Below are 23,964 nucleotides of genomic sequence, written 5' to 3' on the forward strand. Positions count from 1 at the left end.
TAATATGGTGCAAGATGTATCCAATAAACCAAAACATCTTTAGTTTGCCTCTTATGAGAAAACAAAAGTAGGTAAATGTAGACCTGTTTAGCAATTAATGTTTCAGTATTTCATTTTACTTAAAATGACCTGAAAACTCAGTGAATTTCTATCATTTAACTTTACTTAGTTTTAAGTTACCAGAATCTGGAGGGACTTTTAAGTAAATATAACTAGGATAGAGTAATCATATTGGGCAGTTTTCCTTCCTGACAAAGTGGATAACAGAAACAATATGTACTTAGTGACTTTCAGTGACCTAAGGTACAGGAATGGAGAAGGCAATGGCACCCCACTCCAGTACTCTTGCCTGGAAAATCCCATGGATGGAGGAGCTTGGAAGGCTGCAGTCCATGGGGTCGCCGAGGGTCGGACACGACTCTAAAGACAGATCTGTATTAAATCCACAAGCTTAAGCTAGACCAGTTAATTTTTGACAAAGCCAGATATCTCATAGTTTTCCCACTTGAATGTAAAAGGCCTCCTTTTTTCTCCCTCAGTCTGGGGGACTCCAGGGGGATCGGGTGGTTTCTGAGAGTCCAGGCACAATAGTTATGTTGCAAAGGCAGAGGAGAAAGATGCAAGCTCCTCTCTTTTATAGTTTTGCTCTTTAAAATCCTACTAAGTAACCCAAGGCTGGAGTTTCAGGCAATGTGGGCTGTCTTTGCATTTTAAGACTTAAATGCTCCACTGTGCCCACACTGTAGACAGAGACTTGCAGAAGTACATAAAACAAAGATCCTGTTAAAAACATGCACCAATAACAGAAGGCGGACATCCCTGGCGGCTCAGATGGTAAAGAACCCGCCTGCCAATGCAGTAGATGTGGGTTCAATCCCTGGGTCTGGAAGCTCCCCCAGAGTAGGAAATGGCAGCCAGCTCCAGTATTCTTGCCTGGAGAATCCCAGGGACAGAGGCGCCTGGCGAGCTACAGTCCATGGGGTGGCAAAGAGTCAGACACAACTTAGCTTCTAAACAACCACCACCACCAATGACAGAAACTTAAAGACACAAACAAGGAGTCTCCATGATGAAGGGGATGGGAGTGTAGGGGTGAGCACCAAGGGAGAGATAAAGGGAGGAAGGACAGAAAAGATTGAAAAAGAGAAAGAGACAGAAAGAGAGAGATTGCCATTTCAATCTGCACCCCTGTGGGTGTCTATTCAGGCACCAACCTGTGCACTTCCAGAAAGGGCGAGTGAAGGAGGAAGCCCCCTGTCCACTGTCCACCAGGGTGATCAAGCTCAGGAACCAGCCAGTTGTACGTCATCTGTGGGACTCTCACCTATGCATACACCAGTCAGTAGAAATCTGCCGCCTCAGCTTGTTCCCAGGGGGGCTTCTCTTGGCGGCAGGAAAGTACAGATGAGAGTACTGGGGTGATAGGACTTCCAGCCACTGCACAACATGAGGTCTGAACCGCTATCATTCTTGTAAATCTCCCATCTGGGCGAGACCAAGGTCTCCCCGGTGTGAGGGGAATCTCTCCCCCGCTCATCAGGGTGAGCCAGTCCCGGCCAGAGTGAGCAGGTCTCACAAGCTGAGAGGAGTGATTCTGGGGCTGTCTGACGTCCACTGTCTTGGGTGGGTAGGACACAAGCTGGAGAGGACAGAGAGAGGAGAAGTAGAGAGATTTCAGGAGACAGAAGGGGAAAATGGTGAGTGAGAAAAGACAAAGAGAAGGGGGCAAACTTTGCCCGAATGAGGGTAAGGGGCCAGGAGGGCAGACTTACCAAATGTAGTAACTCTGAGACAAGAGAGTGAGTCAGGTGATAGCTTGTCACCCGTGGGGAAGCTGCTTTCAAGTAGGCCTGAGGGTGCCCGGATCTTCTCCTGGGAAGGGGACAATTGTCCCTTCATGGTTACCACAAATTATGTTACTGACCAGGGTTCTTGGCCTCCTTAATCAATAGAAATTGATAAGAGGACAGACATGAAATTCAGGCAAGGCTTTACTGGGGCCCCTGCTGCAGCAAGGGAGAGCTAGAGCAAACACCAGTTTCCCGTGCTCACTTGCTCCCTGAGGGGGCACAAGCTGGTCCCTTACACAGGGTGCGGGTTAGGGTGTTCAGGGGTTGGGCCAGAGGGCTGCCTTAGGTGGTTTTCTTGTGGTGTTGTGTGCGGGGCTGGTGGGGGGGCATATGCTGTAACCTGCTTTTGTTCTTGGTTCCTCAGACATGGCAAATGGGCTGTTGGGTCTTCTCTGTATCTTGTCCATAATTTTCCTCAGCTGTGTGTGTTCAGTTATTTTTAACCCCTTATAGTTTCTTTGTATTTTGTTGTGTTGGTATACAATATTTTCTTTCTAACTTATTTCACTGTCTAAAATAGGCCCTAGGTTCATCCACCTTATTAGAACTGAGTCAAATATGTTCCTTTTTATGGACCTTGACAGTTTGGAGGAATACTGGTCAGATATGTTGTAGAATATATATTCTCATGGTTCCTCAGGATTATGGGTCTTTGGGAAAAAGACTACAGAAGAAAGTGCCACTTTTATCACATTGTATGGAGGGTAGACTCTACCAACATGGCTTACCACTGTTGACACTGAGTTTGAGCCAAGGTGTCTTTTTTACGAGAGCAAATGGAAAAGCAGAATTGCCATTCATTGACCAGGAACAGTATAAGTGGAGTGATTTTGGAAACATCAAGAGTTTTAATTAGCCTTCTGATTAAATACTAAAAAGCTAAAGCTACTGAATAGGTTAGAATTTAGGAGAGAAGTTAATGGTTGAACATATAGATGGTGGAATCTCTGGAATATAGATGCAATTTAAAGCCATGGACTAGATCACTAAGACCTTGAAAACAGGGGTGCAGCATTTTTTTTTTTTTAAGATTTCAACAGGAAGTTTTACTGCAAATGAGAACAGTTTTGGTTTTTACTTTTCCTGTTAAAACTTTTAATCTTTTTCTATTATTTCTGACTTTAAGTGAAATCTTCTAATAGCTCCGCATTAAGTATGATATCTTCTATGCTGTTTTGCATATGCTTTTTATCAGGTGAAAGATGCCTTCTAATTCTAGTTGCTGCTGCTGCTGCTAAGTCACTTCAGTCGTGTCCGACTCGCTAACCAAGAGCTATTGTGAATAAGAGTTGAACTTTCTCAGATGCTTTTTTCTGTATCTGTTGGTATTATAGACTTCCTGGTGGCTCAGATGGTAAAGAATCTGACCGAAATGTGGGAGACCTGGGTTTGATCCCTGGATTGGGAAGATCCCCTAGAGAAGGGAATGGCAACCCACTCCAGTATTCTTGTCTGGAGAATCCTCATGGACAGAAGGGCTTATAGTCCATGGGGTAACAAAGAGTCAGACACGACTAAGCGACTAAGCACAGGGCACATTGGTATTATTAGATTGATTTTCTCACACTTAAAATTTATTAAATCATCAGTACATTCTTCTGAAATGGAACCATCCTCGCACTCCTGGGGAGAAAGCCTAGTTAATCACAACGTATATCATCATCCTTGCCATCATCATCCTTGTATCCTCTGCATTTCCATTTTGCAACATTTTATCTAGTACTTTTCATCTATATTCATGAATACAATGCCTTATTTTCTCATCTTATGTTGTTAGGAAACTAAAAGTGAAAGTGTTAGTCACTCACTCATGTCTGACTCTTTGTGGCTGCACAGACTATATATAGACTTCCTTGCTCCTCTGTCCATGGAATTCTCCAGGCAAGAATACTGGAGTGAGTAGCCATTTCCTTCTCCAGGTGTCTCTGATGGTAAAGAATCTGCCTATGATGCGGGAGACCCACGTTCAATACCTCAGTTCACAAGATCCCCTAGGGAAGGGAATAGCTACCAACTGCAGTATTCTTGCCTGGAGAATCCTATGGAAAGAAGAGCCTGGCGGGCTACAGTCCATGGGGTTGCAAAGAGTCTGACACGACTGTGTGACTAATGTTGTTCGGAAGTCAACCATAATTAACATCTGTCTCAGAAATCACTTAGCAACCCTTCACTTCTCAGGGAAGGAAATTGAAGCTCAGAGAAGGTAACTCCAGAGTTGCATTGTTAATTATTGGCAGTATTAGATTTCTAGTCTAATGTGCTTTCTACCTTACTCTGATGATCTGCTCAGCAACAGTTCTTCAAAGAATGCCAGTGGGAAGACACCAAATGGCTATGTACATGCTGTTAGGTTGGTATGTGATATGTGAACTAGGGGACTTTCCCGGTGGCTCATCAGTAAAGAATCTGCCTGCAATGCAGGAGACATGGGTTCAATCCCTGAGTTAGGAAGATCCCCTGGAGGAGGGCTTAGCAACCTGCTCCAGATTTCTTGCCTGGCAAATCCTATAGACAGAGGAGCCTGGCAGGCTATGATCCATTGGGTCGCAGAGTCAGACATGACTGTAACAACGGAGCATGCATGCATGTGACCTAGAGTCATTTATCTCCTAGGCTGTCTTTCCAAAATTTCATTTCTAAGCCTTTAAGAAAATGCTGAATTGCCAAAAGAATAAATACAAGTTTTGAGCTATAATTATTGCTTGAAAATGAATTGCTTATTAAAAACAACTGTGCTGTTTTTCCTTTTTCTAAACTATGATGTGAAACCTAGAGGGGAGAAGTGGAGTGTTTTTACATTCAAAGGTTTGAGAAGCACTACTATAGATATAAGTATTTAGGAGTTATTATGCATTGGAAACAATTAGTTAAAATTATGCAAACTTAACTTTGTAAAAATACAAAAGTCTAAAAAGATTTAGAATCTTTTGTAGTATTATCACATAATATCAGTGTGGTTTTTTTTCATTTGTTTTACCAGAAAACTCATTTTAGTTGCTTGGTTTCTTGTTTAAAGTAAAATTTCAGATTTTCCAAAGGAAGCATATTTGTTCTGCCTCCTACATGATTATTTTTAGCAAAATCTCATTTAGAGGAGAAAAGGAAATGATTTTAAGTGTTTTATGCAGTGAATGTTCTATGCATAGATCTTCATAGAAAATTCAAATCCATTTAAAAAAAAGTTTATTGAGTACTCACTCTGCATAAGCATTTGAATATACTGGGATTCTAAAGACAACGTTATTGCCATCAAGGAACTTATAAATGAACAGTGAACATAGACACAACCAACAAAAATGCAATACACAAAGATTTATAATGGAAGAAAACTTTGAGCTGGTTCTTGAAAAATGAGGAGTGGCTCAGACAGTAAAAAGAGTCCACCTGCAATGTGGGAGACCTAGTTTCAATCCCTGGGTCAGGAGGATCCCCTGGAGAAGGGCATGGTAGCCCACTCCAGTATTCTTGCCTGCAGAATCCCATGGACAGCAGAGCCTGGCAGTCCTCTGGGGTGGCAAAGGGCTGGACACAATTGAGTGACTAAGCATACCACAACACAGAAAGGGAAAAAGGCATGTCAGGAAGAGGGAGTGAACGGAGAAAAGGCTTGTGAGGTAGCGGGTCCTTGAGGCTGGTGCCTGGGGATGGAGGAAGATGCAGGAAGAGAAGAGTCTAGAAAACAAACATGAGTTTCACTGTCGATGTTTCAATGCTACTCTCTCAATTCATCCCACCATCTGCTTCCCCCACTGTGCCCACAAGTCTGTTCTCTATGTTTGCGTCTCCCTTGCTGCCCTGCAAAAAGGTTCATTAGTACCAACTTTCTAGATTCCATTTATATGTTAATATATGATATTTGTTTTTCTCTTTCTGACTTCACTCTGTATAATAGGTTCTAGGTTCATCCTCCTCATTAGAACTGACTCAAGCATTATGGCTGAGTAATATTTCATTATATTTGTGTAGCAAAGTTTTATTAAAGTGTAATAGAGATAGGGAAAGCTTCTGACATAGACATCAGAAGGGGAAAGAAAGAATGCCCCCTTGCTAGTGTTTAGCAAGGCATTTCATGTCTGTTGGAGAGCTTCTAATCAGATAAAAGAAATACCTCAAGGTTGAGGGAGTTTCACCAGGCCCCTCTCCCACAATGTGTATTTTTGAGATAGGATGGCACATTTTTTTGTCATCCCCAGCCATAAAGCAATTGACATGAAAACTGGTGTGTTGAGCCATTATCAGTCCAAGGTTTGAGAAAAGAAAAAAAGAGGTTAGTCTTAGGCAGAAACAGTTTCATCAACAGAGAAGGGAAAAAAATATGCGTGCCACTTGCAGTTCATTTCCTTCTGCCGCTTTGGGGCCTCTGGCCTTCTTACCTGTTAGCCTCTCACATTCATATGTTGATAGACATCTAGATTACTTCCATGTCCTAGCGATTATAAATAGAGCTGCAATGAACATTTGGGTACATGTGTCTCTTTCAATCTTGGTTTCCTCAGGGTATATGCCTAGTAATGGGATTGCTGAGTCATATGGTAGTTTTATTCCTAGGTTTTTTTTTTTTTTTTTTTAAGGCATCTCCATACTGTCTTCAGTAATGGCAGTATCAATTTACATTTCCACCAACAGTGCAAGAAGGTTCCCTTTTTTCCATACCCCCTCCAATGTGTATTGTTGGTGGATTTTTTGATGATGACCATTCTGACTGGTGTGAGGTGCTATCTCATTGTGGTTTTGATTTGCTTTCCTCTAATAATGAGGGATGTTGGGTATGTTTTCACATGTTTATTAGCCATCGTGTGTCTTCTTTTGAGAAGTGTCTGTTTAGGTCTTCTGGCAGGTGGATTCTTAACCACTGGACCATCAGGAAAGGCCTGATAAGTTGAGTTTTTAATATTTTATCATGCGAGCAATAAGGAGACAGCATGCTTTTATAATTGCATATTTTTTTAAAAGATTCTTTTATTTTCTTTTTTGGCTGTGGTAGATCTTCGTAGCCACACGCAAGCCTTCTCTAGTTGTGGCGAGTAGGGGTTACTTTTTGATGCAGCATGCAGGTTTATATGGCACCCCACTCCAGTACTCTTGCCTGGCAAATCCCATGGACGGAGGAGCCTGGTGGGCTGCCATCCATGGGGTCACGAAGAGTCGGACACGACTGAGCGACTTCACTTTCACGTTTCACTTTCATGCATTGGAGAAGGAAATGGCAACCCATTCCAGTGTTCTTGCCTGGAGAATCCCATGGGCGGTGGAGCCTGGTGGGCTGCCGTCTATGGGGTCACACAGAGTCAGACACGACTGAAGTGACTCAGCAGCAGCAGCATCGGGTTTATAATTGCAGTGGATTCTCTTGTTATGGAGCACAGGCTCAGTAGTTGCAACTTGCACACTCCAGATCACTGATTCAGTAATTGTGGCTCATGGCCTTAGTTGCTCTGCGGCATGTGGGATCTTCCCAGACCAGGGATTGAACCAGTGTCCCCTGCATTGCAAGGTGGCTTCTTAACCACTGGACCACCAGGGAAGTTCCTGTAAATGCTTATTTTAGGAAGGTAAGTTAGTTCGCTGAAGCAAACTGCAGTGGACTCTGGTGATGATTGTGTTTGTGCAGGCAAGGGGCAGTTACTGACATTTCCACACTGTATCGCATGTGCAGAGAGTAACTCTTTAATAGCTCTGTAACTAGCATAAACACAAAATTTATTGTGCAAAGTGGAACACTTTTGAGAATAAAAAGTGGTTGCTTTTACTAGTTACACCGGGAATACAGTCGTAAATTGGGAGTGTCCTTGGCAAATTGAGAGGTTGAGTTACTTTGTAACTAGATGAAGTTTTCTTTAGTTGAAAACAAACAAGCACATCAAACCTTTATTTGGAAATTACAACTCAGACTCACCTAAATAAAAAATCTTTTCCGTTTAAAATAGTCATTGTCAGGTGAATATTTAGACAATTTAAAAGTCAAAGAGTAACACTTACACAGAGATTACTGTGAGTCTGGCACTGTTCTAAGCACTTGCTACATATTTAGTTAGTTATTCAATCCACAAGTAAGAGACTAAGGAAAGTATTAATATAAATTCTCAGTTTATAGGTGAAAAAAATCCAGACACAGTGATTTTAAGTGAATAGGCCCAAGGCCAGCTGTTGACTTATTGGTGGCAGGATTCAAGCCCAGGGCATCTGGTACCAACATCTGTGTCCCAATCTTCCTCGTACTGCCTCTCAGACTCTTGGTCATGGCTTGCTTGCCTCCAAAATTTGAATTCTGGATAAACAAAGAATAATTTTTTGGTATAGGGTATGGTGCCCCTGGTGGCTGAGATGGTAAAGAATTCTGCTTGCAATGCAGGAGACCCAAGTTCGATCCCTGGGTTGAGAAATTCCCCTGGAGAAGGGAATGGCAACTCACTCCAGTATTCTTGTCTGGAGAGATCCATGGACAGAGGACCCTGGTGAGCTACAGTCCATGGGGTTGCAAAGAGCCAGACATGACTGATTAACACATATGTTCCATGCGGTGGTTGGGACAACCCTCCTCATTCCTAGTTGCCAAAGGCACTTCATATCCTGTTTTGTAGGAGCTGGGTGTGGGCATGAGACCTTGAGCTCTATGCCTGGGCCAGTACCCTCGACACATCCACTGACACGTCCTTCAGGGCTATACAACTCACAGACTGCTCTCTCAGTAGAGCCCATGGTCTCTCAAACAGGCTCAACTCTGTCTCTAGTCCTGACTGTGCTGTAGATGCTCAGAACCTCAGCCTGGTCTCCTTTCCACCTGGAGAAACGCACATCAATATTCACATGAACAGCACAAACTTTATGGACTGTTTTAAGACTATGTATAGATCTGTTAGCTCTGAACTGAGCTAGCAAAAAGCCTCAACTCAAATGGGAAATAGTTTGGTTTGCTTTTGGTTTTGAGCCATAAAAACAAAATCCTACTATAGCACTGTATATCTCATAGTAGCTCAGAAATGAGCTCTATTATGTATTAGAGACTTCCTCTAAGAAGAAATTTGATGAGTTATGCTAGTAACCCAGGTGGTGCTTTTGGTAAAGAATCCACCTGCCAGGGCAGAAGACGCCAGAGACATGCATTGGATCCCTGGGTCGGGAAGATTCCCTGGAGGAGGAAATGGCAACCCAATCCAGTATTCTTGCCTGGAAAATTCCAGGAAAAGAGGAGCCTGGCAGACTACAGTCCCTGGGGCCACAATGAGTTGGGCATGACTGGACACAAGACAAGACTTCTAGCTAAAGCCAAAGACCTAAGTAGTTTGTTTGTTGTCATTAAGCTATATTTTCCCCTTGACTCCCTTCACTGCCCTTTGTGTAAGAGCATACCTTACACCCATCACCTCAAAATTAGGCAAGGATTTGGGGGTAGAGATAAAGAATTCTGGGTTCTAATTTCAGGTCTACACACAATTCTCAGAGCCTTAGTTTTCTTATTTCTAATATTGGAATAATAATAATAATACCTGACATACCAGTTCTTTTGAAATTCAAGTGAAAAGTGGCGAGTAAAACATATTATAAATGCAATTCAAGGTTAATGTCAAAACTCATTTTATAATCTGATTTGGTTAACTCTTGTCTCTCACGACCCATATAGTGGGTAGAACAGTGCCCTTCACAAAAAAGATATGTCCACTGGGAACTTGTGAATAGGAGCTTATTTAGAACTAGGGTCTAGACCCTCAAGGACCTTTAGATGAGATCATTGTGGATTTAGGGTGGGTCCTACATGCTCAGCTGGTAAAGAATCCGTCTGCAATGCAGGAGACCTGGGTTCGATCCCTGGGTTGGGAAGATCCCCTGGAGAAGGGAACAGCTACCCACTCCAGTATTCTGGCCTGGAGAATTCCATGGACTGTATAGTCCACGGGGTCATAAAGAGTTGGACATGACTGAGCGACTGTCACTACATGCAATGATGGGCATGTTTATAAGAGAAAGGCAGAGAGGAGAGAAGTCCATATGGACACAAAGTCAGAGACTGGAGTCAGGCTGGCATGATCCAAAGAACAGCTGGCACCCCTCAAGCTGGATGAGACAGGGAAGAGCTCTCAGAGAGACCCTGCCTCTCTTCCAGTTCTCTAGAACTGTGAGGGGAAAATTTCTGTTGCTTTTAGCCAACCAGTCATGGTAATTTGTTTTGGAGGTCTTAGAAAATTAATACAGTCACATCCACTCCATCAGAAAATCATGACAGCTTAACCTTCAAAAGATGTCCACACCATGTACTCCCTCCCCTGCCTGCCCCATTAGCTACACTAAGGCATGTGAGTGTGCTCAGTCATGTCTGGCGCTTTGAGACCCCACAGACTGTAGGCTGCCAGGCTACTCTGTGCTCTAAGGCAGCATCAACTCATTGTGATCATTCTGTTTTTGTCTTGGCACCACCACCCCCTTCACAGTTCTCAAACAGACTTACAATGGAAGTCAAATCTTATCTGTCCCCTGCTCAAAACCTTCCACTTGCTTCTCATTTCTCTCCAGATATAACCCAAAGGCCTTAAACTACAAGGCTGGCTACCATCTGGCCCTGCTATCTCTCTGACCTCATTTCTAACCACCGTCTTAGTCCCAATTTCCTTCTTGTTCTGCAGACATGCCAGGCACCCTCCCTCAAAGCCTTTGGGTGTTCTTCCCTCTGTTCAAAGAATGACAGGGCTGCTTCCCTGTGATCTCAACTAAGATCCTACCTACTCAGAGACACCTTACACTTCTGGCCCACCCAAGGTGGCCTCCCCCAGTTATTGTGAAGATCACATCACCCCATTGACTTTCCTCAAAGTGCCCATCACAAACAGCACTCACTTTATTTTTCTGCTCATAGCCTGCCTCTCCCTTGAGAAGATCTGCCTCTCCCTCATTGTAAGGATCTTGTCTGTCTTGTTCATTGCTACATTTCTAGTACTGATGCTCAGAACATTGCAGACACTAATAAATATTTGTTGATTGAATGGAGAAACCAGCAGTTCTTACAGTTATTAAGGGTGTTGACCAAAAAGGATGGGAGATGGTAACTCTTTTCAGCACCACCCCAAACAGCACTCTGTGGGGAGTAACCCAGACAGCCACCTACACACATTCTCAGGGGACAAGGTAAGAGTCACTACCTCAGGGACCAATCCATTGGAGCTGCAAATCATTTTGTGTGAAGTTAGGGCACAGTTAAACAGTATTAACTCTTTAGTGAGGTATTTTAAAATGCTTTTAGCTGTCAAGTCTGAGAAATACATTAATGCTAATTCTACAGATGTGTTCCTGAAAGAATTTGGAAATACGGTAAACAACAGTTATTCATGTATTTAACACTCAGCAGTTTTAAAAGTGCTTTTGTGTGTTTTATTTTTATTCTCTTACCTGCTTGATTAGAGATGGCAAGTATCCTTATCTTACAAATAGAAATACGGAGACTCAAGGAGAATAAGCGATCTGTATAAGGTAACATGACAGCACAAGCAACTAGGGCCGTCGGGACTCAACCCAGGACTTCTGATCGCAAATCTTTATATTCCTCCATTGCACTGTATTGATTGATTTATTTAGGGTACATTATTGAGCACCGACTTTCAGGACCTGTTTTAAGTGCAGCACATAAGGTTAAGAAAATGGATAATTTTCGATTTTCCATTAAAAATAAGTGTAATACATGAACTTGGGGAAAACCAGTATAGTATCTGCTACCCTGCTCTCTCTCTTTCCTGAGGCAACCGCTCTTATCTGGAAATCTTTGAAAGTACATAGGATACTTCTGTTTTGGGAGCGAAGTTGCCTGCAGGCGGCATGCCCTAGGGTTGGGGGGAGGTAATCACCTTCCCTGGGGGCGGCCATGGCGCAGAGTAAGTGAGCTACACCCAATAACAAGGGTTCTATTCTCGCATGCTGAGGTTGCGTAGTGGAAAGGAGGGCAGTCGTGTTTCTGGAGCGGGCAGCACCCGGCCTGGTGGCACGAAGATCTTTGGACCCAGGTGCTCCAGCAGGTTTGACTGGCGGCTTCTGGGCCGGGCTCTGGGGGGCGGGGCTCTGGGGAGCGGGGCGGGGCGTGGGGCGGGGCGTGGGCGGGACTCAGCGCGGGGCGGGGCGGCGCGCCGGGGACGTGGCAGCCTCAGGGACGGGCGCCTCCGGTGGCCATCTTGGAGGCGGGCGCGCGCGCTGCAGGGTCTTACCTGCGTCTTGCTCGTCTTCTCACAGCCGTAGTCTTACACCGAGCCTGTCTAGCCTCCACTTTTCACTGCCGCGCAGACACTATCTCGAGCCTGCAGGTAAGCGTTAGTCCGGCAGCAGTGCCGGGTGCATGTGGGTGACGGGATGGGGCTCAGGCGCCCAAACCGGCGCCCAGAGGCGCCTTGCCTGAGAGGTGGGCGGGCCGGCCGAGCCGGGAGGCGAGGGTCGCTCGAGAGCTCCTCAGTGGTACAGTCCAGGCTCCCGCTGTTGGAGCGTCCAGGCTTCAGCCCAGGCACCGGTAGGCTTCATGAAGCAAGCATTCCCGCTGTGGATTTTGCGGAGAGTGCGGCCCGGGGGTCTTGGCCGGTTCTAGGGTCCAGTCCTCGGACCCACACCGGCGCCCCGGGCTGTTTGGCTCCACCTTCTACCGCGCTGGCCAGAGGGGAGAGACCGGAGGCAGGCGACCTTGGCCCGGCCCAGCCCGCCTGGAGACGTGGCAGAGCCTGGGGGGAGGCCGCTCCCGCCTAGGAGACTCCCGGGTCAACAAATGGGGGTGGGCACTAAAAAGTAGCTTCTGTAACAGTGGGTTCCCCCATAGATGCCCAGTGCCGCTCTGGAGGGCTTTGGCACTCTTCTGTCTCTTTGTTCATTTCTGGGGCCTGCTTCGAGCAAATTTGCGGGATAGCCTGTGTCCTAGATTGGCAGAATTTGTCCAGTTTAAGAGTGTCGTTGGAAGTAGTTCTTGAGAGACAGCCTGTATGTTTCTGCGAACATGACACATTTTGACATTCCAGTCTTTTTCCTTTACAGCCGCTATTTGGTCAGTGAACATTTATAGAAGTTATTTTTGGGATCAGAACTGGGAATGCAGAGACAAAACTCAGACCTTCCTGCAGCAGTGCTGGCTAAAGGGTAGTAGAGAGCATCTTTTGAACCGGTAGTACATCAACAGTAGTAATCATTTTTAATAAGATTTTATCAGAGGTTCATTATTCCATCTCTTGCATCTTTATAAGTAGCCACCTACTTTTAAGAGAGAATCCAAGGCACAAGCAAATTGGAAGAGCAGAGTGCATCCAGAAATGGACCCAGTTTTCCAACCCATTTCCATCACTTTTTCTTCAGTGCTGATACATTAATATATTTTTTGTGTTGAGACTAAGCATTAGAACCTCTCCCAACTCTGACATTTCCCTGTTACTTTTATCACAGTAACTTTTCTTTTGTAGATGCTATTATATTCCCTGCTGGCTCAGCGGTTAAGAATCTTCATACAGTGCAGAAGACTTGGGTTCGATCCTTGGGTGGGCAAGATCCCCTGGAGGAGGAAATGACTAGCCACTCCAGTATTCTGGCCTGCAGAATTCCATGGACAGAGGAGCCTGGTAGGCTACAGTCCAAGGGTCACAAAGAGTCAGACACGATTGAGCACATTGTTTATGAATCCAAGATTTACCCAATATTGTCATTAAGCTAGTTCTCAAACAGTCTAGCTTTTAAAGACATACAGAGATTGACCAATATTCCATTTTATGGGTTGTATTCATTGTACAAGTTTGTTTGCAAGTGCATTCAGTAATGTTTATCTTTAAATTTGACTCCCACTAATCACTTTGAGGATTGGTAGTATTTGTAGTAGGAAGATGAATAACCAGTGGAAAAATGAGATGAAATAGCTTTGTTGGGGAGTGATAAAGTCCCCAGAAGGTGGTTCTGTCCCATATTATCTATCTTTGATCTGTTGTTAACTCACTGAGTCCTGTCTAATTCTTTTCAATCCCATGGACTGCAGCATGCCAGGCCTCCCTGTCCTTCACTGTCTCCCAGAGCTTACTCACACCTATGTCCATTGAATCAGTAATGCCATCCAACCATCTCATTCTCTGTGCTCACCCCTTTCTGCTGCCTTCAATCTTTCCTAGCCTCAGGGTCTTTTCCAGTGAGCCATCTGTTTGCATCAGGTGGCCAAAGTATTGGAGCTTTAGCTTCAGCATCCGTCTTTCCAATGGATATTCAGGGTTGACTTCCTTTAGAGTTGACTGTTTAGATCTCCTTGCTGTCCAAGGGACTCTCAAGAGTCTTCTCTGGTACCATGGTTCAAAAGCATCAATTCTTCAGCATTCAGCCTTCTTTATGGTCCATCTCTCACATCTGTACATGACTACTGGAAAAATCATAGCTTTGACTATCGGACTTTTGTTGGCAAAGTGATGTCTCTGTTTTTTAATACACTGTCTAGGTTTTCTTCCAAGGAGCAAATGTCTTTTAATTTCATGGCTGCAGTCACTATGCCACAGTGATTTTGGAGTTGAAGAAAATAAAATTTGCCACTGTTTTCACCTTTCCCCCATCTATTTGCCATGAAGTGGTGGGACCAGATGCTATGATCTTAGTTTTTTGAATGTTGAGTTTTAAGCCAGCGTTTTCGCCCTCCTCTTTCACCCTCATCAAGAGTCTCTTTAGTTCCTTTTCACTTTCTGCCTTGAGGGTGGTCTCATCTATACATCTCAGGTTGTTGATATTTCTCTCAGCAATCTCAGTTCCAAATTCTGCTTCATCCAGCCTGGCCTTTCACATGATGTACTCTGCTTATAAGTTTAATAAACAGGGTGACAGTATACAGCCTTGACGTACTCCTTTCCCAATTTTGAACCATTCCATTGTTCCATATCCTCTTCTAACTGTTGCTTCTTGACCTATATACAGATTTTTAAGGAGGCAGGTAAGGTGGTCTGGTATTTCTATCTCTAAGAATTTTCCACAGTTTATTGTGATCCACACAGTCAAAGGCTTTAACATAGTCAATGAAGCAGAAGTAGATGTTGTTGAATGAAAGGATTTTGCCTGTCTGGATATCTGCTTTCTACTTCCTGCCCGTAGATCGTTCATCTACACTCACAGCAAAACTTTTAAAAGTGTTGTACATATTCGCTTTACTTCCTACCTCAGTCCAGTTGAAACTGGCTTCTGTCCTCACTCCATTTTGGAAATAGCTCTCACTAAGTTTTAACTACAGTTTGGCAAATCTATTGACTTTTTCATATATCATCCTGTTTGGCTTCTCTGCAGCATTTGATACCGTTGCCTTGAAACACTCAGCTCTGGTTTTTGGACACTGCTGCCTTCTGGTTTCTTTCCTGTTTTTGTGGTCTCTTATTCTTCTCTGCAGGTGTTTTTTTCCCCTCCTCGGCTATTCTTCAAGGATTCGTTGAGCTGTCTTCCTTTTTTCACTTAGTCTTCGCAGATTATCTCTTTTCAGCACATGACTTTAGAGACTATCAGTGAACTGACGAAGCCCACATTTATGTGGTTTCTGAGCTGCAAACCAAGTCAGCTGTACTTGGTTATTTAAAGGAGTTTGCACTTAGCATGTCCAATATTAAATACTGTGTAATCCCTTCTTTCCCAAAACATCAGACACACACTTTGACCTCCTCCAGCGTTCCTTATCTTATAGAATGGCACAACCATCTGTCCAGGTGTACAAGTCACGCCTCTCTCTTTTCTGGACCGCATATCCAGTCTATTGTTGGCTCTTACCACTTAAACACCTCCTGAGTCTATCCACTCTTCTCCATCTCCACTGTCATCACTTTAGGCTAAACCAAAGTTTTTCAGCCTTGGCATTATTGATGTTTGGGGCTAGAAAATTCTTGTGGTGACTGTCCTGTGCATTGTAGAATTTTTAGCTGTATCCCCAGCTTTTACCTACTAGATACTCCCCTAATACTCTCTAGTTTTTTTTTTTTTTTTTTTAATATTTATTTGGCTACACTGGGTCTTAGCTGTGGCATGCAAGATTGTTCTTTTCAGTGAATGGGTTTCTCTAGTTGTAACTTGCGGGCTCAGCAGTTGGAGCGTGCACGCTTGGTTGCCCTGCAGCATGTGGGGATCTTAGTTCTCCAACCAGGGTTCGAACCCATGACCCCTGCGCTGGAAGGCAAATTCTTAACCACTGGACCACAAAAATGTCTTCAGTTCAGTTCAGTCGCTCAGTTGTGTCCAACTCTTTGCGGCCCCATGAATTGCAGCACACCAGGCCTCCCTGTCCATCACCAACTCCCGGAGTTCACTCAAAATCATGTCCATCGAGTCAGTGATGCCATCCAGCCATCTCATCCTCTGTCGTCCCCTTCTCCTGCCCCCAAACCCTCCCAACGTCAGAGTCTTCCAGTGAGTCAACTCTTCGCATGAGGTGGCCAAAGTACTGGAGTTTCAGCTTTAGCATCATTCCTTCCAAAGAAATCCCAGGGCTGATCTCCTTCAGAATGGACTGGTTGGATCTCCTTGCAGTCCAAGGGGCTCTCAAGAGTCTTCTCCAACACCTCAGTTCAAAAGCATCAATTCTTTGGTGCTCAGCTTTCTTCACAGTCCAACTCTCACATCCATACTTGACCACTGGAAAAACCATAGCCTTGACTAGATGGACCTTAGTCGGCACAGTAATGTCTCTGCTTTTGAATATGCTATCTAGGTTGGTCATAACTTTTCTTCCAAGGAGTAAGCGTCTTTTAATTTCATGGCTGCAGTCACCATCTGCAGTGATTTTGGAGCCCCCCAAAATAAAGTCTGACACTGTTTCCACTGTTTCCCCATCTATTTACCACAAAGTGATGGGACCAGATGCCAGGATCTTCGTTTTCTGAATGTTGAGCTTTAAGCCAACTTTTTCACTCTCCTCTTTCACTTTCATCAAGAGGCTTTTTAGTTTCTCTTCACTTTCTGCCATAAGGGTGGTATCATCTGCATCTGAGGTTCTTGATATTTCTCCTGGCAATTTTGATTCCAGCTTGTGCTTCTTCCAGCTTCAGACACTGCCAAATGACCCTGGAGGGGCAAATCACCTTTCTTCACTCCCTGTTGAGAATCACTAGTCTAGAATGTTATTTGAAATACTTGTGTATCCTTCTTAAGGGTCTCCCTGCGTCTGTTCTGGGTAGATGCCCTATGGCACGGTCTGCATTCTTTGGTCAGAGGAATGTTTTCAAAACACAAATATGAATTGCCTAAAGCAGCCTAAATGTCCTTCAGCAAATAAATGGATAATCAAACTGGTACATCTATAAAATGGAATAGTTTTCAGCAATGAAAAAGAACCAACCACTGATCCATCCAACAGCTTGGATGGATCTTGAGAGCACTCTTTTGCATGAAAAAAGCCAATTTCAGAAGGCTATATGCAGTGTGGTTTTATTTTTGTAACATTCATGAAATAAGAAAATAGAGAACAGTTGTTTGTCAGGGTGTATGGCAAATGAGAGGGTGTAACCAAGGAATAGCATGTGGGAGTTCGTTTGTGGAGATGAAACAGTTCTGTGTCCTGATTGTGGTGGTGGCTCCGTGAGTCAGTGCATATGATGAAATGTCATAGAACTGCATACAGACTCACACATGTAAATAAACGGGTGAAATCCAAAGAAGGTTTATACTTCCAGTTACTCATATTGTGCCAGAGTTAATTTCCTAGACTTTATGGTTGAACCCTAGTTATATAGGATGCTGTCATTGGAAGGAGCTGGGTTAGGGTACTGATGAACTCTGCTCTTCATTGGCATCTTCTTCTTGTGAGCCTAACATTCCTTCAAAGAAGTTAAAAGGCAAATACATCATCCCTAGTTTGAGTGCCCCCACAATGACTTTCTGTTCTTAGAAGATTCCACTCTTTAACATGGCTTGTAAATCTCAGTACAGTCTGGGCTCCCATCCAGGTCCCCAATCCTCATTCCTGTTCCTTTCTGACTTTCTATACAGTCACTTTTCCTGGCATGTACCCTCCTTGTCTTCTTTCCCTTTCCTAATTAAATCCTGATCATCCCTTTCTGACCCCAAGTCAAAATCATTTTCTAACAAACAGAATTGTTCTTATCCTCAGAGCACATCATTCAGGCTGTAGTTCACTGTATGTTGGTGTTATTGATTGTCTCCTGGGCTGGACTCTAAGTGTCATGTTTGTTTTTGCTTACACTCTTATTTCCAGAGGCACCAGTGTAGTGCTTGGCAAGTGGTTGACCTTTGCGGAATATTTGTAAAATGAATAAAGACTTTAAAAACGTATCTGATGTGTTTAGAAGTTCTGATTTTATACTTGAAGCAGGCTTGAAAGTTTTGTAATTGAAGGACATTTTCTAACATTTTGTAATCCATTTTTGTCTGTTAGGAAAAATGCTTGTGGCACTTTTGCTAAAACCTGCCTTTTCTAAAAGCTGAGACCTAATCATTTAGCCATTATGTTGTTGTTTAGTTGCTAAGTCATGTCTGACTCTTGCAACCCCGTAGACTAGCCTGCCAGGCTCTCCTGTCCATGGGATTTCCTAGGCAAGAATATTGGAGTGGTTTGCCATTTCCTTCTCTAGGAGATCTTCCTGACCCAACCCGTTTCTCTTGGCTTGGCAGGTGGGTTAACCATTATGGGGGTACGTTTTAGAATGTAAACAAATAAAAACTGGGACTAGGGAAGAATACTGGAGTGGGTTGCCTTTTCCTTCTCTAGGGGATCTTCCCAACCCACATATGGGGTTCGAACCCACATCTTCTGCATCGGCACGTAGGTTCTTTTCTCTGAGCCACCTGGGAAGTGGAGTAGCCTGTTAACAGGAGTAGCCCATGTACACTGCTTAGTGAGGAGGGAGGAAGTGTTTCAAAAATACTTTACATAATTTATTTTTGAAGTAATAGTGACTGGAATCTAGATATAAATCTAACATGCATTTCTGTGGCAGAAATTAGTAATTTACTGTTTGAAATATATTGGGTAATTACATAGCTAACATAAAATTATTTCTCAATTATGAAGTAGGTATATGACAATGTCTCAGATTGTTTGCACATTAAATAGTCTCACAGACTACTTTTTTAGAAATTTTGACAAATCCTTCACCTGGAAATAAGTGGCATTGTATACAGTAAAAACGGACATCTATCTGTTGGTTATTTATTTACATTTGAGCTATGTAATTTTTATTTTATTTTATTGGCATATAGTTGCTTTACAATGTTGTGTTAGTTTCTGCTGGACAACAGAATGGATCAGCTACATGAATACATATATCCCCTCCCCCTTAACCCTCCTTCCCACCCTACCACCCCGGTCCCTCCCCCGTAGGTCATCACAGAGCCCGGAGCTGAGCTCCCTGTTACACTGTTTCACACTTCCCCTCCCTGTCTGTCCTACACGTGGTGGCATGTATAGTCAGTCCTGCTCTGCCGCTTATCTCGCCCTTGCCCTCTCCCCACCCCACCACCACGCCCACATGTCTCTTCTCTGTGTCTGCACCCCTGTTCCTACCCTGCAAACAGACTCGTCTGTACCATCTTTCTAGCTTTCATGCACATGTGTTAATACAGAATATTTTTCTCTTTCTAACTTACTTTACTCTGTATGACAGACTTGGGTCTATCCCTGACCCAGTCTTGTTCCTTTTTATGACTGAGTAATGTTCCATTGTGTATACATACCCCTACATCTTCTTTATCTATTCATCTGTTGATGGCCATCTAGGCTGCTTCCTTGGCCTGGGTGTTGTGAATGGTGCAGTGAGCATTGAGGTGCGTGTGTATTTTGAATTATGGTTTTCTCAGAGTATGTGCTCAAATGGTGGGATTGCTGGATCATATGTTAGTTCTTTTTTTAGTTTTCTAAGGAACCTCTACACTGTTCTCCTAGTAGCTGTATCAGTTCACAGTCTCACAGTGTACGAAGGTTCCCTTTTCTCCACACCCTCTCCAGCATTTATTGTTGGTAGATTTTTGATGATGGCTGTTCTAATCAGTGTGAGGTAATATCTCTTTGTAGTTTTGATTTGCATTTCTCTAGTAATAAATGATGTTGAACACTTTTTCATGTGTTTATTAGCCATTTGTATGTCTTCTTTGAAGAAGTGTCTATTTAGGTCTTCCATCCATTTTTTGATTGGGCTGTTAATTTTTTTGATCTACATGATTTGCTTGTATATTTTGGAGATTAATCCCTTGTCAGTTGTTTCATTTGCAAATAGTTTCTCCCATTCTAAGGAATGGCTTCTTGTTTATGGTTTCCTTTGCTTTGTAAAAGCTTTTTAAGTTTTATTAGGACCCATTTGTTTATTTTTGTTTTAATTTTTGTTACTCTAGGAGGTGGGTCAGAAAGGATCCAGCTGCATTTTATGTCAGAGTGTTTTCTGTTTTCCTCTTAAGAATTTTATAATGTCTAGACTTGCATTTAGATTTTTAATCTATTTTGAGTTCATTTTTGTGATGTTAGGAAATGTTCTAATTTCATTTTTACATGTAGCTGTCCAGTTTTCCCAGCACCTCTCATTGAAGAGGCTGTTTTTCTCCATTGTATCGTCTTGCCTCTTTGTCAAAGATTAGGTGCCCATTGGTGCCTCAGGTTCTCTCTAGACATTGAACTGTGTTTCTGTTTTTGTGCCAGTACTGTATTGTCTTGATTAGTGCAGCTTTGTAGTACAGTCTGAAATCAGGGAGCCTGATTACTCTAGCTCTTTCTGTCTCGAGATTGCTGTGGCTGTTCGGAGTCTTCTGTGTTTTCATACAAATTGTAAAAATTTTTTCTTCTAGTTTTGTGAAAAATGGCATTGGTAATTTAAGAGGGATTGCACTGAATCTGTAGATTGCTTTGGATAATGCAGTCATTTTCACAATATTGATTATTCAGACGAAGAACTTAGTATAGCTCTGCGTGTTTGTGTCGTCTTTGATTTCTTTCATCAGGGTCTTACAGTTTTCTGCATACAGGTCTTCTGTCTCTGCAGGTAGGTTTATTCCTAGTTATTTTATTCTTTTTGTTACAGTGGTAAATGGGATTGTTTTCTTAATTTCTCTTTCTGATCTTTCATTGTTAGTGAGTGGAAATGCAGGAGATTTCTGTGTATTGATTTTGTACCCTGCAACTTTATTGGTTAGCTCTAGTAGTTTCCTGGTGGCATCTTTAGGATATTCTATGTATACTACCATGCCATCCACAGTGAGCTTTATTTCTTCTTTTCCAATTTGTATTCCTTTTATTTCTTTTTCTTTTCTGATTTCTGTGGCTAGGATATCTAGAACTAGCTATGTTGAATACTATTGGCCACAGGGGGCACCCTTGTCTTGTTCTAGAGGAAACGCTTTCAGTTTTCACTACTGAGAAGTGTTTGCTGTGGATTTGTCATATATGGCATTTACTGTGTTAAGGTAGGTTTGCTCTGTGCCCGTTTTCTGAAGCGTTTTTGTAATAAACAGGTGTTGGAATTTGTTGGAAGCTTTTTCTACATCTATTGAGATTTTCCTATGATTCACCCCTTCGTTTGTTAATATTGTGTGTCACATGGATTGATTTGCATATATTGAAGAATTCTTGCATCCCTGGGATTAAACCCCACTCGATCATGGTGCGTGATCCTTTTAATGTGTGGTTGGATTCTGTTTGCAAGTATTCTGCTGAGGATTTTCGTGTCCATGTTCATCGGTGATATTGGCCCGTGATTTTCCTTTTTGTGTGATATCTTTGGTTTTGGTATCAGTGATGGTGGCCTCATAGAATGAGTTTGGGAGTGTTCCTCCCTCGACAGTTTTTTTTTTTTTTGAAAAGTTTGAGAAGGATAGGTGTTAGCTCTTCTCTAAATGCTTTATTTGCTAACTATACAAGCTAAAGCTGAAACTCCAGTACTTTGGCCACCTCATGCGAAGAGTTGACTCATTGGAAAAGACTCTAATGCTGGGAGGGATTGGGGGCAGGAGGAGAAGGGGACAGCCAAGGGTGAGATGGCTGGATGGCATCACGGACTCGATGGACATGAGTCTGAGTGAACTCCGGGAATTAGTGATGGACAGGGAGGCCTGGTGTGCTATGATTCATGGGGTCGCAAAGAGTTGGACACGACTGAGCGACTGAACTGAACTGATAACAAGGTTTAAAAGTATACTTTTTATTACTGTGTAATCTTTATTACATTTTAATATTTTTACAGTTTTACTGAAATTGAAAAATGATGGAAGAAAGTGGAATAGAGACAACGCCACCTGGGACCCCTCCACCGAATCCCGGGGGCCTTGCTTCTGCTGCACTGTCCTCCTCCCCGGCTCCTTTAGGTACGTGCAGTTGTCTAGCATCAGTGGGTTTTGAGGAGAGTCAGGGTACTGTCATCTTTTCTCAGAGTCATTTAACAAAAGCCTAGAGACATACCTCAGAGATACTGTGAGTTCAGTTCCAGACCACTGCAATAAAGCAAGTCACGTGGATTTTTTTATTTCCTCGTGCATATAGAAATTACGGTTGCACTATACTGTAGTCTGTTAAGTGTGTAATAGATTATGTCTATGTCTAAAAAAAAACAATGTACCCACTTCAATTAAATACTTTGCCAAAGCATTGCTTTAAAATGCTGACTATCATCTGGGCCTTCAGCGAGTTGCAGTCTTTTTGCAGTGCCAGAGATCAGTGATCATGCATCACCATAACAAATACAACAATAATGTAAAGTTTGAAATAGCTTGAGAGGTACCAGAATGGCACACAGAGACATGAAGAACAAACGCTGCCGGGTGAAACGGCACTGATAGACTTGCTTGACATAAGGGTTGCCACAGACCTTCAGTTTGTAAAATGAAGCAAAATAAATTGAGGTGTGCCTATATATTAAAACTTTTGTAATCTTTGCCAGGATGAAGGTAAATAGCCTTTTTTATTTAAGCCCAAAGGCAGAAAACATTTGTTTGCTTTAATTTTTATTTTTTGTTTTCATATTAACTAGAAATCATCTTTATTATGACAGAAATATCCTAAAAAGCACGTTAGCTTTGTCTGATGTTCTGTGACTTCATGGAGATTAACCTTCTGACCAAAGTTTTTGAGCCCTAAATTGTGAGGTTTTATGCTCGTATTAGCAGAGATGGAAAGCAGGTCTATTTTATTAAAAGCACAACAAAACAAACGGAAACACAAAGATCTGCAATACCATAACCTAGTTTTATATACCTGCTGTTTTTACTGATGGGAATTTAAAGTCATTTGCACTCAGTCATACTCATGTATTTTAAATTATGTATTTAAAGATAACTCTTGGGAATAGGATCTGTTAAATTTAAAAATTTTCCAAGATGATAATGAGATACTTTGAAAACTAAGTGAAAAGCGTGTCACTGAAGCGTGATTTTTCCTCCCCTCTTTCCTAGCCGCAGCCAGCACCTTCTCTTCTCCAAGCGGGTCCTCTGTGCAGAGCCTGCCGCCACAGGTGTTCTCCACCCCCCAGCCGTCCCTGCCTCCTGTGCAGCCTGCGGCACCCTTGCCCTTTGTGCCATCTTCACCAGTTCCTTCGGTTCCTCCACTTGTTACCTCTCTGCCACCTCCTGTTTCTCCACCGACTGGTGCTGCCTTCAGTCATCCTCCTTTGTCCCACTTCCCGCCTTCCACCTCTGCCCCCAGCACTCTCTTACCTGCACCCCCTTCGGGTCCTCCCACTTCGGGATTCTCTGTTGGCTCAGCTTACGACATTACGAGGGGACATGCAGGAAGAGCTCCACAGACACCCCTGATGCCGTCGTTTTCTGCACCTCCGGTGACAGGTATTCTCTCGTTGACACTTTGAAACAGGTGGCTATATATAGGGAATGTTTTATCTGTTTTGTTTTTTTAAACAGCTTTATCGAGGTGTAATTCCCATACAATTCACTTTCACATGTACCGTTTGATAGTATTTACTATATTTACCAAGTTGTGCAGCCATCACCACAGTCAATTTTAGAAGCTTTTAATCACCCCTAAAGAAACTGCATACCTGTTAGCAGTCACTCCATACTTCTCCCAGTCCTCATGGTTCTCAGAACCACTAATCTACTTTCTGTCTCTGTAGATTTGCTTGGTTTGGACATTTCATATAAATAGACTTGTATTAATATGTAGTCTTTTGTGACAGGCCACTTTCACTTAGTGTGATGTTTTCAAGATTCATCCATG

At 43.0% G+C, this 23,964-nt stretch overlaps 1 protein-coding gene across 1 annotated transcript in view; it reads left to right on the top strand.

The window, feature by feature from the left end:
- The window catches only part of PRRC1 (proline rich coiled-coil 1), a 46,246-nt gene continuing 34,257 nt past the window's right edge, over window positions 11,976–23,964 (top strand). Inside the window, exons 1-3 of the mRNA XM_018050703.1 lie at window positions 11,976–12,130; window positions 21,980–22,100; window positions 23,184–23,573. Coding sequence (XP_017906192.1) covers window positions 21,998–22,100; window positions 23,184–23,573 — 493 coding nt within the window. The 5' untranslated portion in view covers window positions 11,976–12,130; window positions 21,980–21,997. The remainder of the gene's footprint in view (window positions 12,131–21,979; window positions 22,101–23,183; window positions 23,574–23,964) is intronic.

This window comes from Capra hircus, chromosome 7 (genome assembly GCF_001704415.2).
Source record: "Capra hircus breed San Clemente chromosome 7, ASM170441v1, whole genome shotgun sequence".
Classification (NCBI taxonomy): Eukaryota; Metazoa; Chordata; class Mammalia; order Artiodactyla; family Bovidae; genus Capra; species Capra hircus.